The 22,823-nt window shown below is 38.9% G+C and overlaps 2 protein-coding genes across 11 annotated transcripts in view; one reads left to right on the plus strand and one right to left on the minus strand.

Moving 5' to 3' along the window:
- The window catches only part of LOC134798418 (transient receptor potential cation channel trpm), a 407,980-nt gene that overhangs the window by 295,325 nt on the left and 89,832 nt on the right, over positions 1–22,823 (minus strand). The gene's annotated exons all lie outside the window — the stretch shown is intronic.
- The window catches only part of LOC134798387 (carboxylic ester hydrolase-like), a 28,600-nt gene continuing 24,872 nt past the window's right edge, over positions 19,096–22,823 (plus strand). Inside the window, exon 1 of the mRNA XM_063770802.1 lies at positions 19,096–19,304. Within this exon, the coding sequence (XP_063626872.1) occupies positions 19,143–19,304 (162 nt within the window). The 5' untranslated portion in view covers positions 19,096–19,142. The remainder of the gene's footprint in view (positions 19,305–22,823) is intronic.

The raw sequence follows: 22,823 nt of genomic DNA on the forward strand, positions 1-22,823 counted from the left end.
CTAGCACCATCCCACTAACCCGAGGTTAAGTGGTTAAACCGTTAACTCAGTGTCAAATTGTACTGGTAATAGGGTGTTGCTTATTTCGTCGAAATTGAAATTTAATATGTCTCACCCCCTTAAATTGTTCTCTTTCACTAAAAAACAAAAGTGGATTTTTTTCAGAATTTTCATTTACGTTTCAGGTGTTGCTACCGAATTTAAAAAATTTGGATCCTTCATACATGATGATTTTTTTTTTGTTTTTTTTTTAGTGAAACAGTGAAACAAAATATATGGAAGCTATTTACATATATGTAATTCAATACTAGGTATGTAGTTAATATATATTTTTAATCATCATAGCAGACAGGAATCCTCGGGGCAAATTGTGAATTAAGACTTTATGTTTGTGAACTTATGGTACTAATTACAACAAAATAGTTAAAAATTAGTTAGTGTTAATTGCGTAATCGTTTTAAAACAGCCTAAATTTTGTTGTAATTAGTACCATAAGTGCACAAACATAAAGTCTTAATTCACAATTTGCCCCGCGGATTCCTATGTCTGACTATAAGCTATAAAAAAACTAACAAAGAATATAGTCTCAAGTAGGGTTGCCAACTTTTTTTTGGTGGAATATAGTATTTTCCAGAATAAGGCATCAAAAATATAGTACACATCAAAAAAATATAGTACTTTTAGATAAAATACTAAACATGAGTGTAATATACGTTTAATTGGAAATATAGTATTTTAGCGTACTATATATTTTTCCAAAAGTATATAGTACAGAGAGCCAAAATATAGTACAATACTATATAATATAGTACGGTTGGCAACCCTAGTCTCAAGTGCCATCCTAGTGGCTCTTAAATTCTTAATGCCAATTTCCACCATTTTCAATATTATCCAAAAAACCGGCCAAGTGCGAGTCGGACTCGCAAACGAAGGGTTCCGTACCATTATCTATAAAAACGGTCACCCATCCAAGTACTGACCCCGCCCGACGTTGCTTAACTTCGGTCAAAAATCACGTTTGTTGTATGGGAGCCCCACTTAAATCTTTATTTTATTCTGTTTTTAGTATTTGTTGTTATAGCGGCAACAGAAATACATCATCTGTGAAAATTTCAACTGTCTAGCTATCACGGTTCGTGAGATACAGCCTGGTGACAGACAGACGGACGGACGGACGGACAGCGGAGTCTTTAGTAATAGGGTCCCGTTTTACCCTTTGGGTACGGAACCCTAAAAACGACACGACAGAAAAATTCTACCTAACTACCTACTTACCGAACCTGCTAACAAAATTAATTAGATTATTAATTAGAATCGGTTAAGAAATGCGACCTGCAGGGGAAAACCGCACATACGACATGGTTTTTTTCAAGCTTAGCAATTAATCAATTAACGCCATCTACTCGACAGTAGGCCAAAGGTTATGGCGCGATCGCTCGAAAAGATTGCACCATACCTTTGGCCTACTGTCGAGTAGAACACATATCAGTGAAAGAATAAGGATCAAAGTCAAATGGCGTTCTAACAGTTTTAGTCTTCTGTCGAAAGATGGCAGTAAATTTACTGTGGCTACATAATTTACTTTGACAATCCGCCTCTATTTCAAATTCTGTTGCTGAAACTGAAACATTCGCTAACGCTCGGTCAATAATAAAGGATGACTCACGTTAGACCGGCCGTGTCCGAGCCGGAGCTTCCGGAGCTTCGTTTATTATGGAAAGCACCGCGTGATCACCGATCAGCCGTCATAGAAAATGACATGTCGGACGCCCCGGTCCGGGCACGGCCCGGTCTAGCGTGAGTCATCCCTTACGGTATTTCAATGTAATCACGCCGCTGACAAACGTTTGTATCGCTGCTGACAGTCTCAGTGCATAAGGGCTTTATTGGGTGTATTGTATTGGATATTCGAGGCAAATTGTACTTACCTATATGCTTTTACCGGGACTGAACAGACCAATTAAGCCTTTGTAGGTGCAATCTACGCTAAAATAGTAGTCAACCACGTGTCGTCTACAAATTATGTATGTATATATTTGTGCCCCCGATCAATAGCCTGCGAAGCTGCAATTGCATTCAACTGCATCTAGTTAATATAGGGGTCAGCTTGTTAGGCCAATTTGGATTCTAGTGCATTCGTGCGTGCTAACTAGGTGTTCTGGAACCTTGCAGAGAGAGGAATATTTTAGTTTATAGGTACTACTGTAAATTGTGGTTACGTTGCTACAAAATACAAAAGATTTATTTAAATTTATCAAAGGCTGATTTACCTATTAAGGTAAAAGGAACTGATGATGAGAGCTTGGTGAAATCGAGCTACTTAATCTTAAAATTTTGTAATAGTTGCGGTTATTTATGTGATTTTCTGATTTTTGTATTGTTGATAAAGTACAAGGTTAGGTTAGGTTAGGTTAGTAAAACAGTAAATGAAGACAATTAAATTATGGCATACGGTTTGTGAAGTCTATTTCTTTTGTTTATAAGATTATTCATTTGATGCTCACCCTTCTTACTTTTTACTGATTATTAAACGAATAATAGTCGTTATATATCTACATAATATTTTGTTCAGAACTCTAAAACAGCTTTGTGAATATACAATATAGAAAGTTCGAATGATCTAAGAGCTCGGTTTTATTGCGAGAATTCCTTTAGCCGTGTTTTCACGAAGAAAGCATATAACGCCTGCAAATTTACTACTAGCAATTGTATTTTAACATTCTTACCTTTTAATCAACAAGAGCAGGAGTGGAAACTAAACTTCATGTTGATTTTCGACTGTATTAGACTTACCTGTAAAAAACAGAAAAGGTTTAGAAAAAATCCGTTTAGAATTATGTGTTAATCATTAAAAATTAAGATAATATAATGTCCTCAGGAACTGGCTTTATAAGTGGTAAGTTATTTACTCAAAATATTTTAGTTTTTTATATAACGACGGTGATCAACAAGTGTACAGTATACCTCATACTAGTCATACTCGATCCTTTATTGATATGCAAGGATTCAGTACGTTAACAATATATCTTACCGCTAAGTTACCACTTACCAGCGCTCTTATTATTCTTATAATGTACTTATCAAAAAATTCAGTGAATAAAATGCGAAAAACAATTTTATATTATTTCGCCAACGCTAACGATATCCAAAGAATCCAGACAGTAGCATTTCGTTAACAAGCCAAGTTGCTTTTTCTCGAGTCAACTTTTTAAGACAGACCGAAGTTTTCTATTTAGAGCAAATAAAAAGTTTTCGCTCCAATCAGAAGTAAGGAAAGTTTCTGCATTCTTATAAGATATTATTGAACTTTGATTTACTTTTTAATGATGTTCATAATCATGACTGTTTTACTATCATTAGACCCTGAGATACCAGTGATGTCGCTGTTTATTAATTACAATTTATTTGTTTATTTTATTTATTTATTTAACATTTTAAATCAGGCAACAAGGCCCATATTACAAATACCTTACAGACTAACATATATATGCATTTTTATAAACTTAAAAAAATTAAACACTATTTAGGAGACAAAACGGCGAGGCTCCGTTGAATCGTCTGGTCTTGCTCGTGCCGGATTCGGCAGTTTACCCTGGAACCTCCGAAACACGACACCCTTCGGCCAAAAGTCGGCGCACTCGATGGCGCAATAGGCACCGGTTTTAATGAAATATATAAAACAATACTGCTTGAAAACAAAGGATTTTAATTATAATAAAGGTAAGGTGACGTTCGGATGTCATTTACAGCTGCATTACTGTTGCAACATTACTGCTGTCAATTTGCTTAATGAGTGACGTTCGCCGCCGCATAACTATCTTTTATTTTACATTTTAGATCCCTTCTTTTCAAGAAGTATTTTTTTAATATTAAAAGTAAACCTGTATTGCATTTTATAAACAACATTCTTCTACCGTAGGTAGCAGCTGCTAGCATGAATGAAACCCTCCAAATTGATTTTACCTGGGTCTCTATACCATAATGCAGTTTCTCGAGCGACTTAATAGCTTGTGGCTTATATAATAAGGTTCATATTTGAGGTGAGTACCTTTTGTAGTGGTCTTTTAGGTGTTAAATTTGTTGTCAAGCGATGTAATGTATTGTAAAAAAAATATACTTAGTGTATTAACATGAGAAGGTATATTCATTATTGAATATAGAGCATGTAATGGTGTTGTTTTTAAAAAGTTACGTATAGTCCGTATTATTGAGGGAGATATTGCAGAAAATTATTGAGTGTACCATTTTCTACGTAACTGTCACATTTTTGACGTAAAATGGCAAAAATTAAGTACTTACCTATTGAATTTTATTAGTTCCATTTTATTTACTTTCTACTCTATCTATGTAAATAAAAGTGTGTAATTTTCGCAATATGTCGCCACAATAAACGTTTTTTTGGTTTTAAAATAAATATACTTATTTGATAATTACACTTATGAAACGTGACGAATATGTAAACATACCTTTATATATTTAATAACTCCTTCATATATATTCTTATCCATTACTAACGCACTACAATGGTACAATGTTTACACTTTCCACCATTAGGGATGCACTTAACCACATTCAATATTAATTAACATGTCCCAATGACAAACTGGACTATTAATTAACCAAGATCCTTTAGGTATTAGAACTTGATTACATGATTACACTGTATTACCAAACACAATTGCGTTCAACGTGATCAATTTCCTACATAACAAAACTAGGTATATCTCATTACACACACAATAAAATCATCAAATATCACTTTTTACATATTTATATTTACGTAACAATTCGAAAACACGTGTTAAACCGAATAGTTCCAACACAACACTAAGGTTTCCCTCTACAAACACAAGTGTAATAAACAAAAATAGACTTTATAGTCTCAATAATAAGATAGAGTCAATGTATTCACAAAATACATATGATTAAAACAGATACAAGAAACAAAAGAAAGACGTCAAATGCACATTCACTCCATTTATTAACTGAAGTATAAACAAGTAGGTATAAATGCCAAACTGTCAATTGTTTGCGCTCTATATTCGTTTGGTCTCGAAACTCTCGGAATATCAACTCCTGCGCACGCTGGCAAATGTGTGACTCAGTGTTGTCATTTTAAAAATAAAAACCGATTCGATTGTCTTCTGTGATGTGGGTTTTAAATTCGCTTCGAATGTGCTTGCGTGTCAGCAGTTTTTTATGGTATGGGAGGCAAACGAGCACGCGAATTGTCCCATGGTAAGCAATTACTGTCGCTCATGGACACCTGCAACCAGAGGCGTTGCAAGTGCGTTGCCCTCTTTAACACTGTCCAGAGTTGTTAAAAAAACATGATAAAAGACTTAAGCTTAAATATAATCAATAGAAATTCCTTTATTTTTAACTTAAGAAATACTGGACTGAAAGGTATGTTAGGTGTGCAGAATCATTTTAAAAGACGTACATTTTATTCTAGATTATTAACTATGAATTGGTAATACTGATAAAGTTTCTTTAAAATACTTGTTGTCTTTTTGGTATCTGTTTATTTTTGACCCTATTACTGGCAACCCTACCGTATCATAATACTGCAACCATCTCTCTCCCGATTGGCACATGTCTCTTTTCAACACAACATTTATTATACTGGTAGTGCTGGTGGTGGTATATACAGTGCGAGTGCCCTGTATAACCAGCGTAAGATGAACTATTTCTTAGCAGCAATTATACATTGTTACAGTTTATTTTAAGTTGGGTAAGAGAAAATCTTCGGAATACTCGAATGAAGAAACTTATGGTAGTTATGATATTAAACGTGATTGGTTATTATGAAGTAATAAATAAGCATCAGTAGCCTTACCACGACTTGTATTAATCGTACAATATTCGTCGTATAAATCGCTCTAAATACTTAACACTTCCTAAATAGTCCCACTGGACTGAAGCCATTTAAGGTTTAAAAGCTGATATTGGCTTTTCAGGACTTTATAAAATGGTCCCCGTACAGTCGCCACCAGATATATCGGAGCGGCCAAGGCGCTCACAAATATCTGAACACGCCTCTATTGTCAGGGCGTTAGAGTGCGTGTTCAGATATTGTGAACGCCTTGGCCGCTCCGATATATCTGATGGCTACTGTACATAAATGCAAGGACGCTCTTCACACGAGGATGAAATTGCTCCAAGTTTAGACGTAGGCGTGTTGCACGCTTGGCACGACCTCGCTTAAAGTTGATTCTAAATCTAGATAAGGGGCATAGTCTAATAAAACATGGTCTTCCATTCCCAGAGTGACACGGGCCTACGTCACAACAACATGGCCGCTATATATAGCGCTATCGCATATTATCATATAGCGCTGTCGCATGATGACGTAGGCCCGTGTCAGTTAGGTGACCTAGAAAAGACGGGAATGGAGTACCAGGCGGAGTATATTATTATACAATGATAAGGGGCAGAAAGCTAACTAAGACACTAGAGTAACTATTTAAAATGGAGTTTGGTAATGTAAATTAACAACCCATTTTAACTTTCAGAATCAAAATCAAGCTCACTAATATTTGGGTGTTTATTAGTGCATACAAACTTAATATACATAACTAGAAAAATAAACGTGATTAAATAACTAACATACAAAACTTAAAAACTAAATCTAAAAATAAATAAAACTATACTTAAAATAAATAATTACAAAATATCCCCCTGCGGAATAGTGCCGTAGATGCTGGCAGCATTTCCTCGCTGTATCGCAATACTTATTCTTTGTGCGAGGAAGCTGCCAGATCTACGGTCACCAGTGGCGTCAGCTATCCTTTTTGATAATTTACTGATATACTTTACTAACACTAATATTTTAAATACGAAAGTTACTCGTTGCCTCTTCTTCTTCGGTGGAGTGCGTTATATGGAATTTGTTAAGGGGATAGTTTTGAGACCTAAGGAGAGACATATGATAGTTTCATCATCATCATCATACCACGCAGCTGAAGCAGTTTATTTTCATTCGCCTTTCATAAGGCAAGTAAAGTCCACACACTAAGGAATATTAAATGTTTCTTCGCGTAAGTTTATAAAGGAAACCATTTATTTATTAACAAGCTTTTATTAGGTCGACCTGTAGTTATATAACTAACTATGTAATGGAATCTAAGGTAACTAATTTAACCATCTTCCAAGGATCGTGGCATCATGAAAATTGGCAGCTGTATGTAGTTCTGATGACAATACAATAATATATGGTACTGTCGAACTGATCTGATGATGGAGACAGGAGGTGGCCATAGGAAGTCTCGACCTGTATGTAACTAACTATGTAATGGAATCCAAGGTAACTAATTTAACTATCTTCCAAGGATCGTAGAGTCATGAAAATTGGCAGCTGTATGTAGTTATGATGACAATACAATAATATGGTACTGTCGACCTGATCTGATGATGGAGACAGGATTGGAATTCTGTGATGAAACAAAGCAACCTAATTGTGTTAGGGGTTTTTAGAATTGTCTCGATGAGTATTAGTTGTCTGTCGTAAGAAAAGTAGCCAAAAACTTATATTTTCATTTGCCTCACATAAGGCAAATAGCCAAAGTTAGCACTTAAGAGCCGGGCAAGTGCTTGCCACTGCTATGCTAATACACCGCGTCGCATATTCCTATTGGTTGAGCGTTAGTCCATCCGTTCATAGCAAACCTGGACACCAATTTTCAAACTTACATTTTGAAGTCAATCGGGCTGGGTTTTGAGTCAGTCGGGCATAAATCGTCTGCAATAGACGGAAAGGCCTGTGATGATGATGGTTTGAAATCAAAATGATGTATTTAGATCTCAGTGCCTTTGCTTGAACCACATTATGAGATAATACCCTTGTTAACTCAGCCCTTCTTCTTCAACCTAGCGTTTTCCCGGCATAGCGCCGGAGTCCGCTTTCCTACTCAATCTTGTCCACTTTGCCCGGTCTTCGGCATCATCAGTACGGTTACCATCAGTTTGTCACTGACATAAACGCCGTCGAGAACGTAATTTACTTTCTATACATCCCGTTTGCACTAATATGCGAGTGCGAGCGAGATGTATAGAAAGTAAATTACGTTCTCGACGGCGTTTCCCTAGTAGCATTTTCGTTGGGGCCCACGGTGCCAACGGTAGGGAAAACGTTGGGATGAGGTTCGTTCCGTAGCCAACATTAATTTTGTATTGGCCCACCATCGCATTTACCAACATTCGCTGTGGCACAGATGCCCAACAATGGGCCTTTGTGTATTTTGGTACCGTTGGCTAAACAACGATAATATACGTTGGCCCAATGATGACATATATCGCATTTACCAACATTGGCAGTGGCAGTGATGCCCAACAATGGGCCTTTGTGTATTTTGCTACCGTTCGCTAAACAACGATAACATTCGTTGGCCCAATGGTGACGAATACCGCATTTACCAACATTGGCTGTGGCACGGATGCCCAACAATGGGCCTTTGTGTATTTTGGTAACGTTGGCTAGTCAAGGATATCATCCGATGGCCCAATGATGACAAAAATCGCATTTACCAACATTGGCTGTGGCACTGATGTCCAACAATGGGCCTTTGTTTATTTTGGTAACGTTGGCTAATCAACGATATCATCCGATGGCCCAATGACGACAAATATCACGTTTACCAACATTGGCTGTAGCATTGATGCCCAACAACGGGCCTTTGTTTATTTTGGTAACGTTGGCTAATCAACGATATCATCCGATGGCCCAATGACGACAAATATCGCATTTACCAACATTGACTGTAGCATTGATGCCCAACAATGGGCCTTTGTGTATTTTGGTAACGTTGGCTAATCAACAATATCATCCGATGGCCCAATGATGACAAATATCGCATTTACCAACATTGACTGTGGCACTGATGCCCAACAATGGGCCTTTGTTTATTTTGGTAACGTTGGCTAATCAACGATTTCATACGATGGCCCAATGACGACAAATATCGCATTTACCAACATTGGCTGTAGCATTGAGGCCTAACAATGGGCCTTTGTGTATTTTGCTACCGTTCGCTAAACAACGATAACATTCGTTGGCCCAATGGTGACGAATACCGCAGTTACCGACATTGGCTGTGGCACGGATGCCCAACAATGGGCCTTTGTGTATTTTGGTAACGTTGGCTAGTCAAAGATATCATCCGATGGCCCAATGATGACAAATATCGTATTTACCAACATTGGCGGTGGCACTGACGCCTAACAATGGGCCTTTGTGTATTTTGGTACCGGTGGCTAAACAACGATAACATTCGTTGGCCCAGTGAGCACAAATATCGCATTTACCAACATTGGCTGTGGTACTGATGCCCAACAATACCAGTTGAGTTTGCTTGTGGCGTCACTAGATGGCGTTACTCTCTCCAAACATCAAAGTTATAGTTATTTTCTCGATTATTCCGGATATAATCATAATATTTTTTTAAAGTAACTTATAAATCTAATAGCTATAACTATAAAATTTATACATAAATTTAAAAAATTGTATTTTACCAACATTTTCTCAATTTAAATCTCAAAAAACATAAATCTCGCTTACGAAGTTTCGAAGTGCGGTTAGTATATATACAAATTAGAGTGTATACTAAGTGTACTTGCTTCGGCAGTACATATACTAAAATTGGAACGATACAGAGAAGATTAACAACAACTGCTGCCTGGCCTAGGGCCTTCATGTGGATACAACCAATGCCTACCGTAGTGTAATTGTAATATTTATCAGCAAAGGCCCAACGTCGTATTACACAACCACTTACTTAACGTAGGGTAACTGTAGGACTCGTAAACAAAAGCCCATTACATAATTAGACTGTAGGCACACTATAAATTACACAACTATTTACCTACGGTAGTATTGTAAGAATCCTACACAAGGCCCAACGTTAAAGTTACAATGTTGGCCCTTTGTGGGACAAGCTGTGTTGGGCCTTCAACCTGGTGCACGACTACCTACCGACCTACCTGACTTGCCGTTGGGTAATTGTTGAATTTGCAAACAGAAGCACAACGAAAAAATTGCCTTTTTTTATTTTTTTGCAGTTGGCCCTACAGCAAGCCATACGGCCAAATGTAACAATTAACCAACCATCAAACAAATGTGTATAGGCCCAACCACGGCCCAACAAAACCACCACCGTTGAATAATTGTATGATTTATTTAAAGAGGCCCAACGAAAAAATTACTCTAATGGCCCTCTGTTGGGAATCTTCGGGAGGGCCTTTGTCGAGGGCCCTCCAGCAAATCGTACGGCCAAATGTAACAATTAACCAACCATCAAACAAATGTGTATAGGCCCAACCACGGCCCAACCAAAACCACCACCGTTGAATAATTGTATGATTTATTTAAATAGGCCCAACGAAAAAATTACTCTTATGGCCCTCTGTTGGGAATCTTCGGGAGGGCCTTTGTCGAGGGCCCTCCAGCAAATCGTACGGCCAAATATAACGGTTGCCCAACTAATACGTAAACAAAGGCCCAACAAAATCCCTACAAGAAAATGCTATTAGGGTTATGTCAGTGACAAACTGATGGTAACCGTACAGGTGTAAGATTGTTCTCTTCCAAGTCGCCTGTCACGACGTCCAGCTAGCGCTAATTAAGTAAATGTTTTTGAGAATGCTTGAGTTCTTCTAGACTAATCTAGACGAATGAAATTATATCGCTTTACACGGAAATTATAGAGATTTGTGACAAAATTACCCGATTTCAGTGCACTTGAGTGTCCTCAAAACGGGTTCGCCTAAACCTTCACCTCGCACGTTATTAGGCAATATAGGCATGCAATGGGAATGCAACCGATATGCTCTCAAAGTGCAAAACTTGGCACGCGTTTGAAATTGGTTCTATACGGAAACCCGTTTGATATGCATTAACTGGCATTAAGTGCTTAATACATCTAACACTATTAAGCGAGAGATGTTTCATATGTATAAGTGGGTTCATACAGTAGACTTTACATCGACCTAGATATAGACCGTGATTAGGTCCAATACAGCTCTAACTGGACACATTAATATACCATCGCCTACACAATTCAATGACGATTTGTAAGTAATCCTTATTTCAATGGCATCCTACTAGAGTGAACTGAAATAAATGTCATATACTAAGAAAAAGTGACCAAGGCCTCCATTGCCCCAGGCTCAAATCAAACCAGCGTCCCGCGTCCTCTGCTATCGTGGCAGGCGCCTGAGCCATTCGGCCACCGGGGTCACGGCGGCAAAGTTCAAATTTTACTACTACTACTACCTAGTACTACTACTACTAGAGTGCCTACAAAGATTGTAGTACCAGCAACAGGGCTTTAACTGCGAAAATCGAAGTTCGCAAATTGCGGGCATCTTTCTCTGTCACTCTAATTACGCCTTCATTGGAGTAAAAGAGAAAGATCCCCGCAATTTGCGAATTTTGGTTTTCGCGTTAGCCCCCCAGGAGCGTTTGTGTTAACATGACCTAACTTAAAGCAGTTCGTGACCGCAACTCCAAGTCTTGTCCAAACATACCCAACGAGCAGGCGAGTCGAGTTTATCTATCTTAGTTTGCAAGGTATGTATCTATGGGCCTTAGTTGCCTGAAAATAAATTATATTTAATTTAATTTAATTGTTAATCTAGGATCAACCTAAAATTTCATGTTTTTTGTCGTATCTAAACAAAAATCATATACAATATTAACTCTATTTACCGAAATTGTTTCATAAACATGTTTTCTGTTGCTTTAGAGGATCCGTTTCTGTCTTTTCAATATAGCCCTGAGTATATCCAAGTTATGCGTAAAATTTAATAAGGTAGAAAATACAGACATCTTGCTCGGAGCCCTAATACACCGGATTTTAATAAAGTAGCAGATATATATCTTCGTTCCTTCTTGAAGGGACGCATAAAACCTTTTCGTGTCTCACTCAAATGACTTTTATTAATGAAATACTTGAAATCCTTTCTTGATTTAATTAAATTTGTTTTAATATAGAATCTGTGGATTGCCCATTTCAATCTTCGATCTCTTTATTACAACTTAATTACTAAACAACTCGATTACTTCAAGTGATTCGGCAACGACTCTTCACGTTTTTTGTTAGAACAGTTCGGAAATGAAACTTACAAGAAATTCCGGCGTTTTTAGGATCAGAAAGAACTCCGGAAGTTTGAGAGTATTTATTCCGGTCGTATGAACTCAACAACTCTTGTCCTATTTATATAGGTACTTACCTACTATAATGTTTGCTTCAATTTTTAACGTCGATTATTGACGAGCCTATTTGAACTGGCCGGTTACATTTATTTTCGAGCTTCGATATAATAATGGTTTTTCTGCTCTCCGGCCGGAAAGCTTCAACTTTCGGCCTGCTTTTCTGCTTTGCTATATGAATTTTTGAGTTTTTATATGTTTTCTGCGAAGAAATTCAAAGGTGTATGTGAAGTCCCCAATCCGCATTGGGCTAGCGTGGGGACTATAGCCCGAGCCCTCTCGCGCATGAGAGGCCTGTGCCCAGCAGTGGGACGTATATAGGTTGAATTATTATTATTATTTGTATGTCTTTTCCATATCTCGGGACCATGGGGTCCCGGACCTTTGGGAGGCGTACGTGGGGCCGAAGCCAACAGCGCAGAGGCCCTTTAAGGCACTTTAATCTAAAAGCAAGGGATACATGTGGTGGATACTATCCCCTATCCCTTATTATTATTATTTGTCTGTCTTTCCATATCTCGGGACCATGGGGTCCCGGACCTTTGGGAGGCGTGCGTGGGGCCGAAGCCAACAGCGCAGAGGCCCTTTAAGACAAATTAATCTAAAGGCAAGGGATACACGTGGCGGATACCATCCCCGAACGCACAATATGATACATCCGGAGATGGTCCCCGCCAGGTGCAAAGACTATTGCAGTGCAGCACTTTTGTGCTGCGATGGGAACTAAGGTCATAGGCTATAGATTTGAATGTTGAATGGACTGGATATCGGGCTATGGGAGGAGACTAGCGGACACCTGCCGTGACAATCAGTCTCAAAATTGTATGAGACAGGTGGTGACTTGCCAACTCATAGAGTGGGCCCCGCAATGGCCGCACGCACAGTGCGACAACAGGGCAACACTTTGGAGTGGCTGTAAGGTTGTCGAGAGGTGAGTCTGCGGTAGCCAGATCCCGGTAATCCGTTCAGCAGGCCGCCGGCGTTATGACATTTTACACTTCCAACCTGGAGCATAGGTCCCGCTCTTGCGACTCCACTCTGGCCGGCCAGTCAAGGCAAGCACAGAGGCGAGGGCCTTATTATTATTATTATTTCTCCCAAATATTAGTAGAAATATCTAGAAATTCTCATCTCATTAAGCGACAAGAAGTTGGCCACGACTGCCACGAGAGGCAAGATACTTGAGTATGTCGGGACACTTGGCGACCGTCCAGATGCACTGAAAAACGTAATTATTCGGTTGATGCACTATAGCTAGGGAAGTTTGAATCTAGTTAGATGTTTAATTGGGTGGAATTTCATTTGTTCGAGATTTTTATTAGACAAAAGAAATGCTAATTTGTTTGTTTTTATAAAAGTCGAAATTAAATTGAAACAGAGTGTATAGATACATCGTTATGTGCATCGGGTGCAGCGACGGTTGAGCATGCTACAGTTCGTTTTCAAATGCAGTCCGTCAAAAGTGCAGTCAAAAGATTTTTGACCAGTAACTCTAAAATTTTAATATAAACATAACGTGCCTAACAATACGGTACAATTTACAATGGATAGGAAATTGAAAGGAGTAGCTTTTTTTTATACTGTATAAGTAAACCACCACGAAACATCTGGCTGATCTGGCTAGTAACACTCACTTAAAATTGCGTGCATTCTAATGACCCAACTCAAATTCCTTACCTCACAGTTTCGGTTCTAAAATAAAAAATTTTGACGACTAAGTCCCTTTTTTCTATACACCTTTTTTTACCGATTTAGATATGCAAGATGCAACTGACTTGACAAAACACGTGCTAGCTACTACGTAAAGATTGTGAACAATGACAGTTACTTAACAAAAAAAGGATCTTTGTTTCTCATTGGTCAACAAATTAGGGGCGGGTCAAGTCCAAAATCAACGTTTGCAAGCGACACTGTTTTGAAACTGGTCAACTCTGGCTTTGGCCGATAGTACATTGGGTGGCACGAGGCTATGTATATGTCATCTTAAAATTGTAATAACCGTTAGTTTACACTTTATAGTATTAATCTAACTTGCGATATTGCAAACCGCCGAAAGATTGTGTACCATAACATACTGCTTGCAATTTAACGCATTATTTTTCGTCAGATTAAGTATAATCTATCGAAGTGAAACCGTCAAATCGTAAAATGGCATGCGTCGTAACGCACCTCGTGCGTCGTGCGCTGTTTGGTCGGTTTTACGGTGCGTCGTTCTGTGTCCATAGAGTTCTATAGTTATAAATCAAACACATATTTATATATTCAATCATTGGTTTCTAATCGCAGGGAACCGTTTTTTGGGAGCCGTGCAAGCTCGGTCGCTGTAAAAGTCAATCTTACCGTCCGTCAAACGTTATCGTCCAGCAATGGACGTCATCGTCACTTTACCCGACTGAGTACTTCGAAAGCAACCAAACACCCTCCCCCGGCACAAAAACCGACGGTGGCCCGCACGAAAGTTTCTGAGGCGCAATATGGCCCTCAGATAATAAAGTTTGGAGACCCCTGCACTAGAGGATCATATCTTGTTTTAACTAAGGGAGCAATAACATCGTTAGAAAATAACGCCAACATTGCAATAAATCTTTATGCAACGAATGCAACTGAGACGGTCCTCTGACTCAGGGATGTAACGGATGTGGTTTTATCGGAACCGAAAACGGAAACAGATGTTTTCAATTTAGTTTAACGGAACCGAAAACGGAAACGGAACCGGAACCAGAATCGGAGCCTGACTTTTTAACGATGTAGTCGTTTTCCCCTTTCTAGAATAAACGTTCAGACAAAGTTTACACTTAACCGTGTCCCCACTAATTTCATCAAAATAGTTCCAAATCAAACTTGATTTCGGCTTCATTGTGCGTTTTTTTACACACTAACATTCACCACACACACTACACACAGTCATTAGTCAGTGCACAACAGAACACATACGATTTTAATCTTAATAACACGAATAAAACAAAGTATACAAACAAACAACAAATTAGCGTAGCACGTGGCAAGCGGGGCGATGAGGAATGACTGGTATGATGCTTGTATTTGATGTACGCCGCCGCCGCGCGAAGCATTGACAACCGTTATAACTTCCGTTTCAAACATAACGGAACCGGAACAGAAACGGATTTGTAATACCAAACGGAAGTTCCGCCTTAACGGAAACGGAACCGGAGCTCCGTAACATCCCTGCTCCGACTTGATTCTCTTTCAGACCTTTTTCCCTAGTTTCCATCTGTCTTTCTCAGTGATAAGGGGCAATTTTGATTAGGAAATAGTAACAGTATACCTTCCGGGTTCCAAATATTCATAGTTCGCAACGCCTGTTGCTGTATCCACCAACAGTGCCCAACACTCAACAGGCCACGATCAATGCAGCCTTGGGTAATATCACGCGAACCATTACCACGCTATTTCCATGTACTTAATCTATTTTGTTCACGCCATCCCGAACGACTAAGTAATTCAGTACTACATGAAATTGTAATTAACTAATAATAATCAGATTTTAAAACATTAAATAGGTAAAAAAAATTATGGCATAATAGGATAATAGGACTCAGTGCCACCGATAGATCATTCATTACATACTTGGTCGACGTGGCACTCAAAAAGGCCCTGTCACGTTTTTTTTTACTCATTGGCCTCAGTGCCACTATAATAGATATACATTGGATTTAAACAGCCTCCTAGCCTAGTCGGTAGTGACCTAGTGACCCTGCCTACGAAGCAGGAAACCTGGGTTCGAATTCTTATAAGGGCGTTTGTTTGTGTGTTTATCAAAAATATTTGTTTCTGAGTTATGGATGTTTTCTATGTAAGTATACCTACTAATTATTTATTGTGTTATACATGTGTAAATATAATATTTATCGTCATCTAGTATCCACAGCACAAACTTTTTTGAGCTTACTGTGTGGGACTACGTCACGTAAGATTATCCCAATATTTAATATTTATTTATATCACTATCACTATAGGTACCTTATAACAGAGTTATAACTTATAAAACAAAGTCCCCCGCCGGCTCTGTCTGTTTGTATGTTCGCGATAAACTCCAAAACTATTGAACGGATGTTCATGCGGTTTTCACTTATCAATAGAGGGATTCTTGAGGAAGGGTTAGGTTTATAATTTGTTAACCCGTGCGAAGCCGGTGCGGGTCGCTAGTTATATTATAATGCCTGCTATAACGCGGATACCTACCCAGAAATTGTATACATTCACCACCAACCATTGTTAATTGTTCCTGCTCTCATGAGAAAAGACTAACATACATACATCGTGTTTTCGATGCCAACGGATGTTTCAGTTACAATGCAATAATATTAATATTAATGTTACAATGTAAATAAAATATTTGACGACCGGTCTGACCTAGAGGGTAGTGACCCTGCCTGTGAAGCCAATGGTCCTGGGTTCGAATCCCGGTAAGGGCATTTATTTGTGTGACGAGCACAGATATTTGTTCCTGCATGAGTCATGGATGTTTTCTATGTATTTGTATATTATTATATTCATCGTTGTTTGAGTACCCACAACACAAGCTTTCTGGAGCTTACCGTGGGACTTAGTCAATTTGTGTAAGAATGTCCTTATAAGTAATATTTATTTATTTTATTTATTTATTAATAATTAAATAACACTGACAGTTTATTAATATAATAACCCCTGATAGATGCAGACCGTTCTTTTAGAAATTAGGTATATTGACTCTACCATCTTTGTATAGCCTCCTAAGGCCCAGGCATAAATGAAAAATCCAAAATTCGCCACAGAAATTTGAACCTATAATGTGAGAAATAGAGTTGATTTTGCTTTCTTGGAAAATTGAACTAAACAAAGCAAAAGCGACTCTGTTCCAATTGAATAGGATTTAAATTTCATCGAACTGAAGAGGTAATATATATAGGTATTTTATATATTTTATTATAATATAATATTTTAGAAGCCTGTAAATTTGTCCGAAAGCACTCAACCCTATATTCTAAGGCCAAAGATCATTGCACCTATCACACAGTACCGTCTTTACCATAAGGGCACACGGGGCCCGTGCCCAGGGCCCCCATCCTCAGGGGGGCCCGAAGGACAGTAACAGTATATTTGATTAGGTACCCATAATAAGTAGAAGATCATAGTAGAAAAATGTTAGTTTAATTTGCTTTCTTTACTTTCCAAAAGGGCCTGAAATTCTTGTATGCCCAAAGGCCCCAGCATAGTTTAAGACGGCCCTGCTATCACATGAACCTGCGTTATAAAGACAGATTAGCCCTACCAAGTAGTAACTTGCAAATGAGCAGTAAGAGCCCTCATATGACAACCATACGAGTTTACAATAACCTCCCTAAAGAGATAGCACAAGAGGAATATGGTAAATTTGTTAAAAATTAAAAAAATATATTTAATTGAGAACTGTTTTTATTCCATAGAAGATTATTTTGATTTATTTAAATACTTAGGGCATACTGAAAATTCCTGGACTGGCCACTTAGAAAAAATAAGTAGTCTCATATATCAGAATCCAGAAACTTTCAGTATGGCCCACGGTATCATAAATACGACTTCTATTATTTATTCTTTTTATAGATTTATTGTGTATGTTTTAGTTATAGTTTTGCAATACCCTAACAGGGTCTCATGTTGCGCCTTAATTTTGTATGTCACCTGTATTTATTTGTACCAACATGAACGCAATAAAGATATTCTGATTATGATGATCATGTTTTATTAATCACTAACGCTTCATATTAATCTAATCAGCCAGACTGTTCACAACTTTTTCCCCGAACAACCACCACTTAGTCAACACAACCTCATTGATACCATATCTCATACCTGGACGCAACGACAGAGGTACTCAAACTTTCGTTTCTTCTACTGAAAAACTTAAATTTCATAATATAACATAAGCTAGTCGTATTCAACTTGAAGACATAGAAAACATAATTCAAAGCATCGTGTTGACAAATACTAAAATAAATATATACATACAAACATGAACGCTGAACACAATACACTCTTTTTGTTTGGGCAGTCGTGTAATAAAACGATTTCATATTTTAGTCCCAAAATTTATAGGTATAGTGAAAATTTCACAACAAATAAAAAAGGGAAAATAAAAAAAATCTGTCATCTGTCCAACCAACGACAAATTTCAAAACAAAATAAAAGCAATAGATTATAGGGAACGTCGCGTGTGTTTTAAAACACTCCGTACCTCTGTATTGATTGTCAGTAACGTCACCGATAATTGTGTGTGCATGTGATTTGCAATACATTGTGGCATTTGATCGATCGACTGAATTCGTTACCCCTACTTAGCCGTAGTAGGTACGTATCTAACAAAATATGAGCAATCGCGTAGGTACCTGGTAAAGGCAAAATTCTAACTCATAGTGACATGTATAATTACATTATTACATGCCATACGATAATTAAACCGTACGTAATCATAATAATAATATTTATTGTTTGTGAGAAATTGCCAGTAATTAATATTGTTACAATTTTCCATGAACTCACCAAGACTACCTACCTTTACAAGTGTACAAACAGAACATTTCTTAATTAATGTTACTAACGTACGGGTCTAACGCAATTAAATTTCATTATTTTACCTTTTTTCCGACGTTTCAGCCAGGTTGCACTAGCTGTGGTGGACTGACTGACTGGTGTACAAAACGCGAGAGTTTAAAGTGTTATAGAACATTTCTTTATGCACCTCTTTAGTCTAACAAGGAACGATGTCATGCATTAATACAATCATAATCTTCATTCATGCTATTTGTTGTTGTTGCAAACAAGTTGCAATGTCTGCAACCTTAAGTTTGAGGATCGCTGATCGATTCTTGATAAACTCACACGCAGCCGGTATCTCCAACCGCCATTTTATTTTATCCATTCGATCGCCGACCGCCGTGCCGCGCGTACGTCCGCCATGTTTTATTTAATAGTGTTGTTATTTTCAAGTGCGTACGCGCAGACCATAGTGAATACTACGCAGGGCGAGGTGCAAGGTGCACAGGCGACTGACGGGAACTATTCAGTGTTTTATGGAGTGCATTATGCCGGTTCGACGTCGGGGGCTAATCGGTTCAAGGTGAGGTTATGTAATGCAATTGCATGTTTGTTTACAATGTAGAATAAAGTGATATTAAAGATAATCCAGGTATAAAATGAGTGCTGCGCGGATATGAATAAACTGATAACTATTTCAACGGGTTTCGCGTCGGTCCTTCTCAGAACAGACAACGTTTCAATAGCGGATGTTTTTTTGGCATCACAGGATTCACAGGTGTGTTATGATTTTTAATTGATAATGTAATATTGGTGTGATTTTTCATGATAATTTAATATTTAATGACCTTTTGGTCACAATTATTATGGCTAGCAACACTAATGTCAGTTTTGACAGCCCGCTTCTAACCAGCCAATCAGAGAAGAGTATTATGAGGCGCCAATCCGACTCGTTTCCGGTCCGGTTTCTGGGCGCCATGATGATCGAAAAAGGCGGTCATTATGGTGACAGCGCTTGACGAGTGCACTTGTATTGTAAAGTGAATAGTGATACTTGCTATCTTTAATTTAATAAAATCGATTACATTACGATTGAGTTTGAATTCTTGAAATCTCAGAAGAGGGGACGAACAACAAGTGAGCAAGGTATGTTATTTTGAAATTGAGACATTTAGTTTTGATTTTTCTCTTAAAATTGATAATTGTGAAAGTGAACCGTACCGTTAAGTGGTTTAGCTGATTAGAGTAGCTAACCGTAATCAGTATCCATGTGTGTAATGATGTTAGTATGTTTCTTAAGCTGATCATTGGAATAGATACGAGTATATAGATAGTAAGTAACCATGTGTGTTGCTGCTCAAGGGCCATGTGTGCTTGTAGTATTACAATGAATAGTTAGCTAGTACGCGACCATGTGTGTTGCTGCTAGAGGGTCAAGTGTGCCTGTAGTATAACAATGAATAGTTAGCTAGTACGCGACCATGTGTGTTGCTGCTAGAGGGCCAAGTGTGCCTGTAGTATAACAATGAATAGTTAGCTAGTACGCGACCATGTGGGTTGCTGCTAGAGGGCCAAGTGTGCCTGTAGTATATCAATGAATAGTTAGCTAGTACGCGACCATGTGTGTTGCTGCTAGAGGGCCAAGTGTGCCTGTAGTATAACAATGAATAGTTAGCTAGTACGCGACCATGTGTGTTGCTGCTAGAGGGCCAAGTGTGCCTGTAGTATAACAATGAATAGTTAGCTAGTACGCGACCATGTGTGTTGCTGCTCAAAGGCCATGTGAGCTTGGAGTATAACAATGAATACTAAATAGTACGCGACCACGCGTGTTGCTGCTCAAGGACCATGTGTGCCTGTACTTACTGTAGTAAAACAAAGAATAGTTGGCTAGTACGCGACCATGTGTTGCTGCTGGAAAGCCATGTGTGCCTATAGTATATCTCGGAATAAAAAAAAATTTTGGATAGTCTGCTAAGACTCGACCACGTGTGTTGCAGGGTGCGTGGGTTGTTAGAGTTGAAATTGTTTGACATGGACTTCAGAGTTTAGACTCGATGGTAGACTCGATGGTAGACTCGATGGTAGACTCGATGGTAGACTCGATGGTAGACTCGATGGTAGACTCGATGGTAGACTCGATGGTAGACTCGATGGTAGACTCGATGGTAGACTCGATGGTAGACTCGATGGTAGACTCGATGGTAGACTCGATGGTAGACTCGATGGTAGACTCGATGGTAGACTCGATGGTAGACTCGATGGTAGACTCGATGGTAGACTCGATGGTAGACTCGATGGTAGACTCGATGGTAGACTCGATGGTAGACTCGATGGTAGACTCGATGGTAGACTCGATGGTAGACTCGATGGTAGACTCGGTGGTAGACTCGGTGGTAGACTCGGTGGTAGACTCGATGGTAGACTCGATGGTAGACTCGATGGTAGACTCGATGGTAGACTCGATGGTAGACTCGATGGTAGACTCGATGGTAGACCAAATAAGGGGGTTTGATTTAGGAATCGTGTCTTTAGAATTCGAGTCGTTTGAAACGGAAATCTGGTACCTATAAGCATGAGTTTTGAAAGCTGGATATTGAACTGTAACTTATTTTAAATTTTATCCTGAGGTTATGGCATCCGATACCGAAGATGAGACATCAGATGGTCAACGACGCGAGTACACACAAGCTACACGGAAGAAGCGGAGACTAGAGATGCTGTCTTCGTGCCAAGGACCAAGGAAGAAGACCCGCAGGACTGTTCCATCGGCAGATTGGACAGTCGAGGATGTCGCCACAGCCGATGCCGCCACGCCGGTACTTGAGCAACATACTGAGGTGCCAGAAGGACAGCCAGCTACACCAGTTGAGGCAGTCCCACCACAAGGAGTCACGTTTAATGAGGTACTACAGCTTATCAGTTCTTTGCAAGGAGGGAACAAAGACAAGGCACATCAATTGAATAATAGTCAATTAAATAATGTGGTGCCAGAATTTGATCCCTCCAGTAAAGCACAAAGCATAGGTAGCTGGATTCATAAAGTCAACGAATGTGTTAAAATATATGACTGGAACGAGAAGCAGACCATACATTTCGCACTTCAAAAACTCACGGGACTTGCTAAGAAATGGTTCGAGTCCTTACCGTCCGTAGTATATAGCTGGGAGGAGTGGCAGACGAAACTTAAAAAGGCTTTCCCAAACGAGCAAAATTATGGTCGGCTTCTCGAAGAAATGCTAGCTCGGACCACGCGTGCCGGTGAGCATTATCGCGAGTATTTCTACGATAAGCTAACTTTACTAAACAGATGTGAGATCCGAGCAAAGAAAGCGGTGCAGTGTATAGTACACGGCATATTAGATAAGTCCGTTAGGAACGGTGCTCAAACTTTAAATTGTGAGGAACCAGAAGATTTATTGGATTATCTCAATTCGCAACGACCTCCTGACGAGCCTTTTAATAGGAAACGTAGTGAAGCTGGGCCCAAGCAGAGCTCTTCGGGTCCTACGGGCGAAACCTCTATGACTTGCTTCAATTGTCGTGGAAAGGGGCATTCTTTTAGTAAATGTCCTCAACCCATAGTAAAATGTCAGAAATGCCAACGGGTAGGTCACGATTCTGCATCCTGCAAGCTTAGTCCTTTACAACTTAGGAATGATAGCAAAAAGAGCACGGTTGGTGAAGAGCGCAAAGTTCTTAGGATCTACACATTCCGCAATACCAATGATAAGTTTTTTAGAAAGATTGGTGTCAATGGCGGCGATTATGTAGCGTACGTAGACTTTGGTAGTGAGTGTAGCTTGATACGAGAATCCGAGGGCGAGAAAATTAATTTGGCAAAATGTTATTCGGAACTACCTGCAATAAAAGGATTTGGAGAGTCGTTGGTGTTTCCTGTCTATAAAAGCTTTGTGACTGTAAAAATTGACGAAGTTGAAGCTTCTATTGAAGTACTGGTGGTTAGTGATGAATTGTTACAGGCGCCCTTACTGATTGGGCAGAATTTCACAGAGTTACCTTTCGTAACGGTTTTGAAGGACAGCCTTAAGTTGTTCTTCTATAAGAGCCCAATGAATGAAATGCAACAGGATAATTCTGT

The sequence above is a fragment of the Cydia splendana genome, chromosome 16 (assembly GCF_910591565.1).
Source record: "Cydia splendana chromosome 16, ilCydSple1.2, whole genome shotgun sequence".
NCBI classification, from domain to species: domain Eukaryota; kingdom Metazoa; phylum Arthropoda; class Insecta; order Lepidoptera; family Tortricidae; genus Cydia; species Cydia splendana.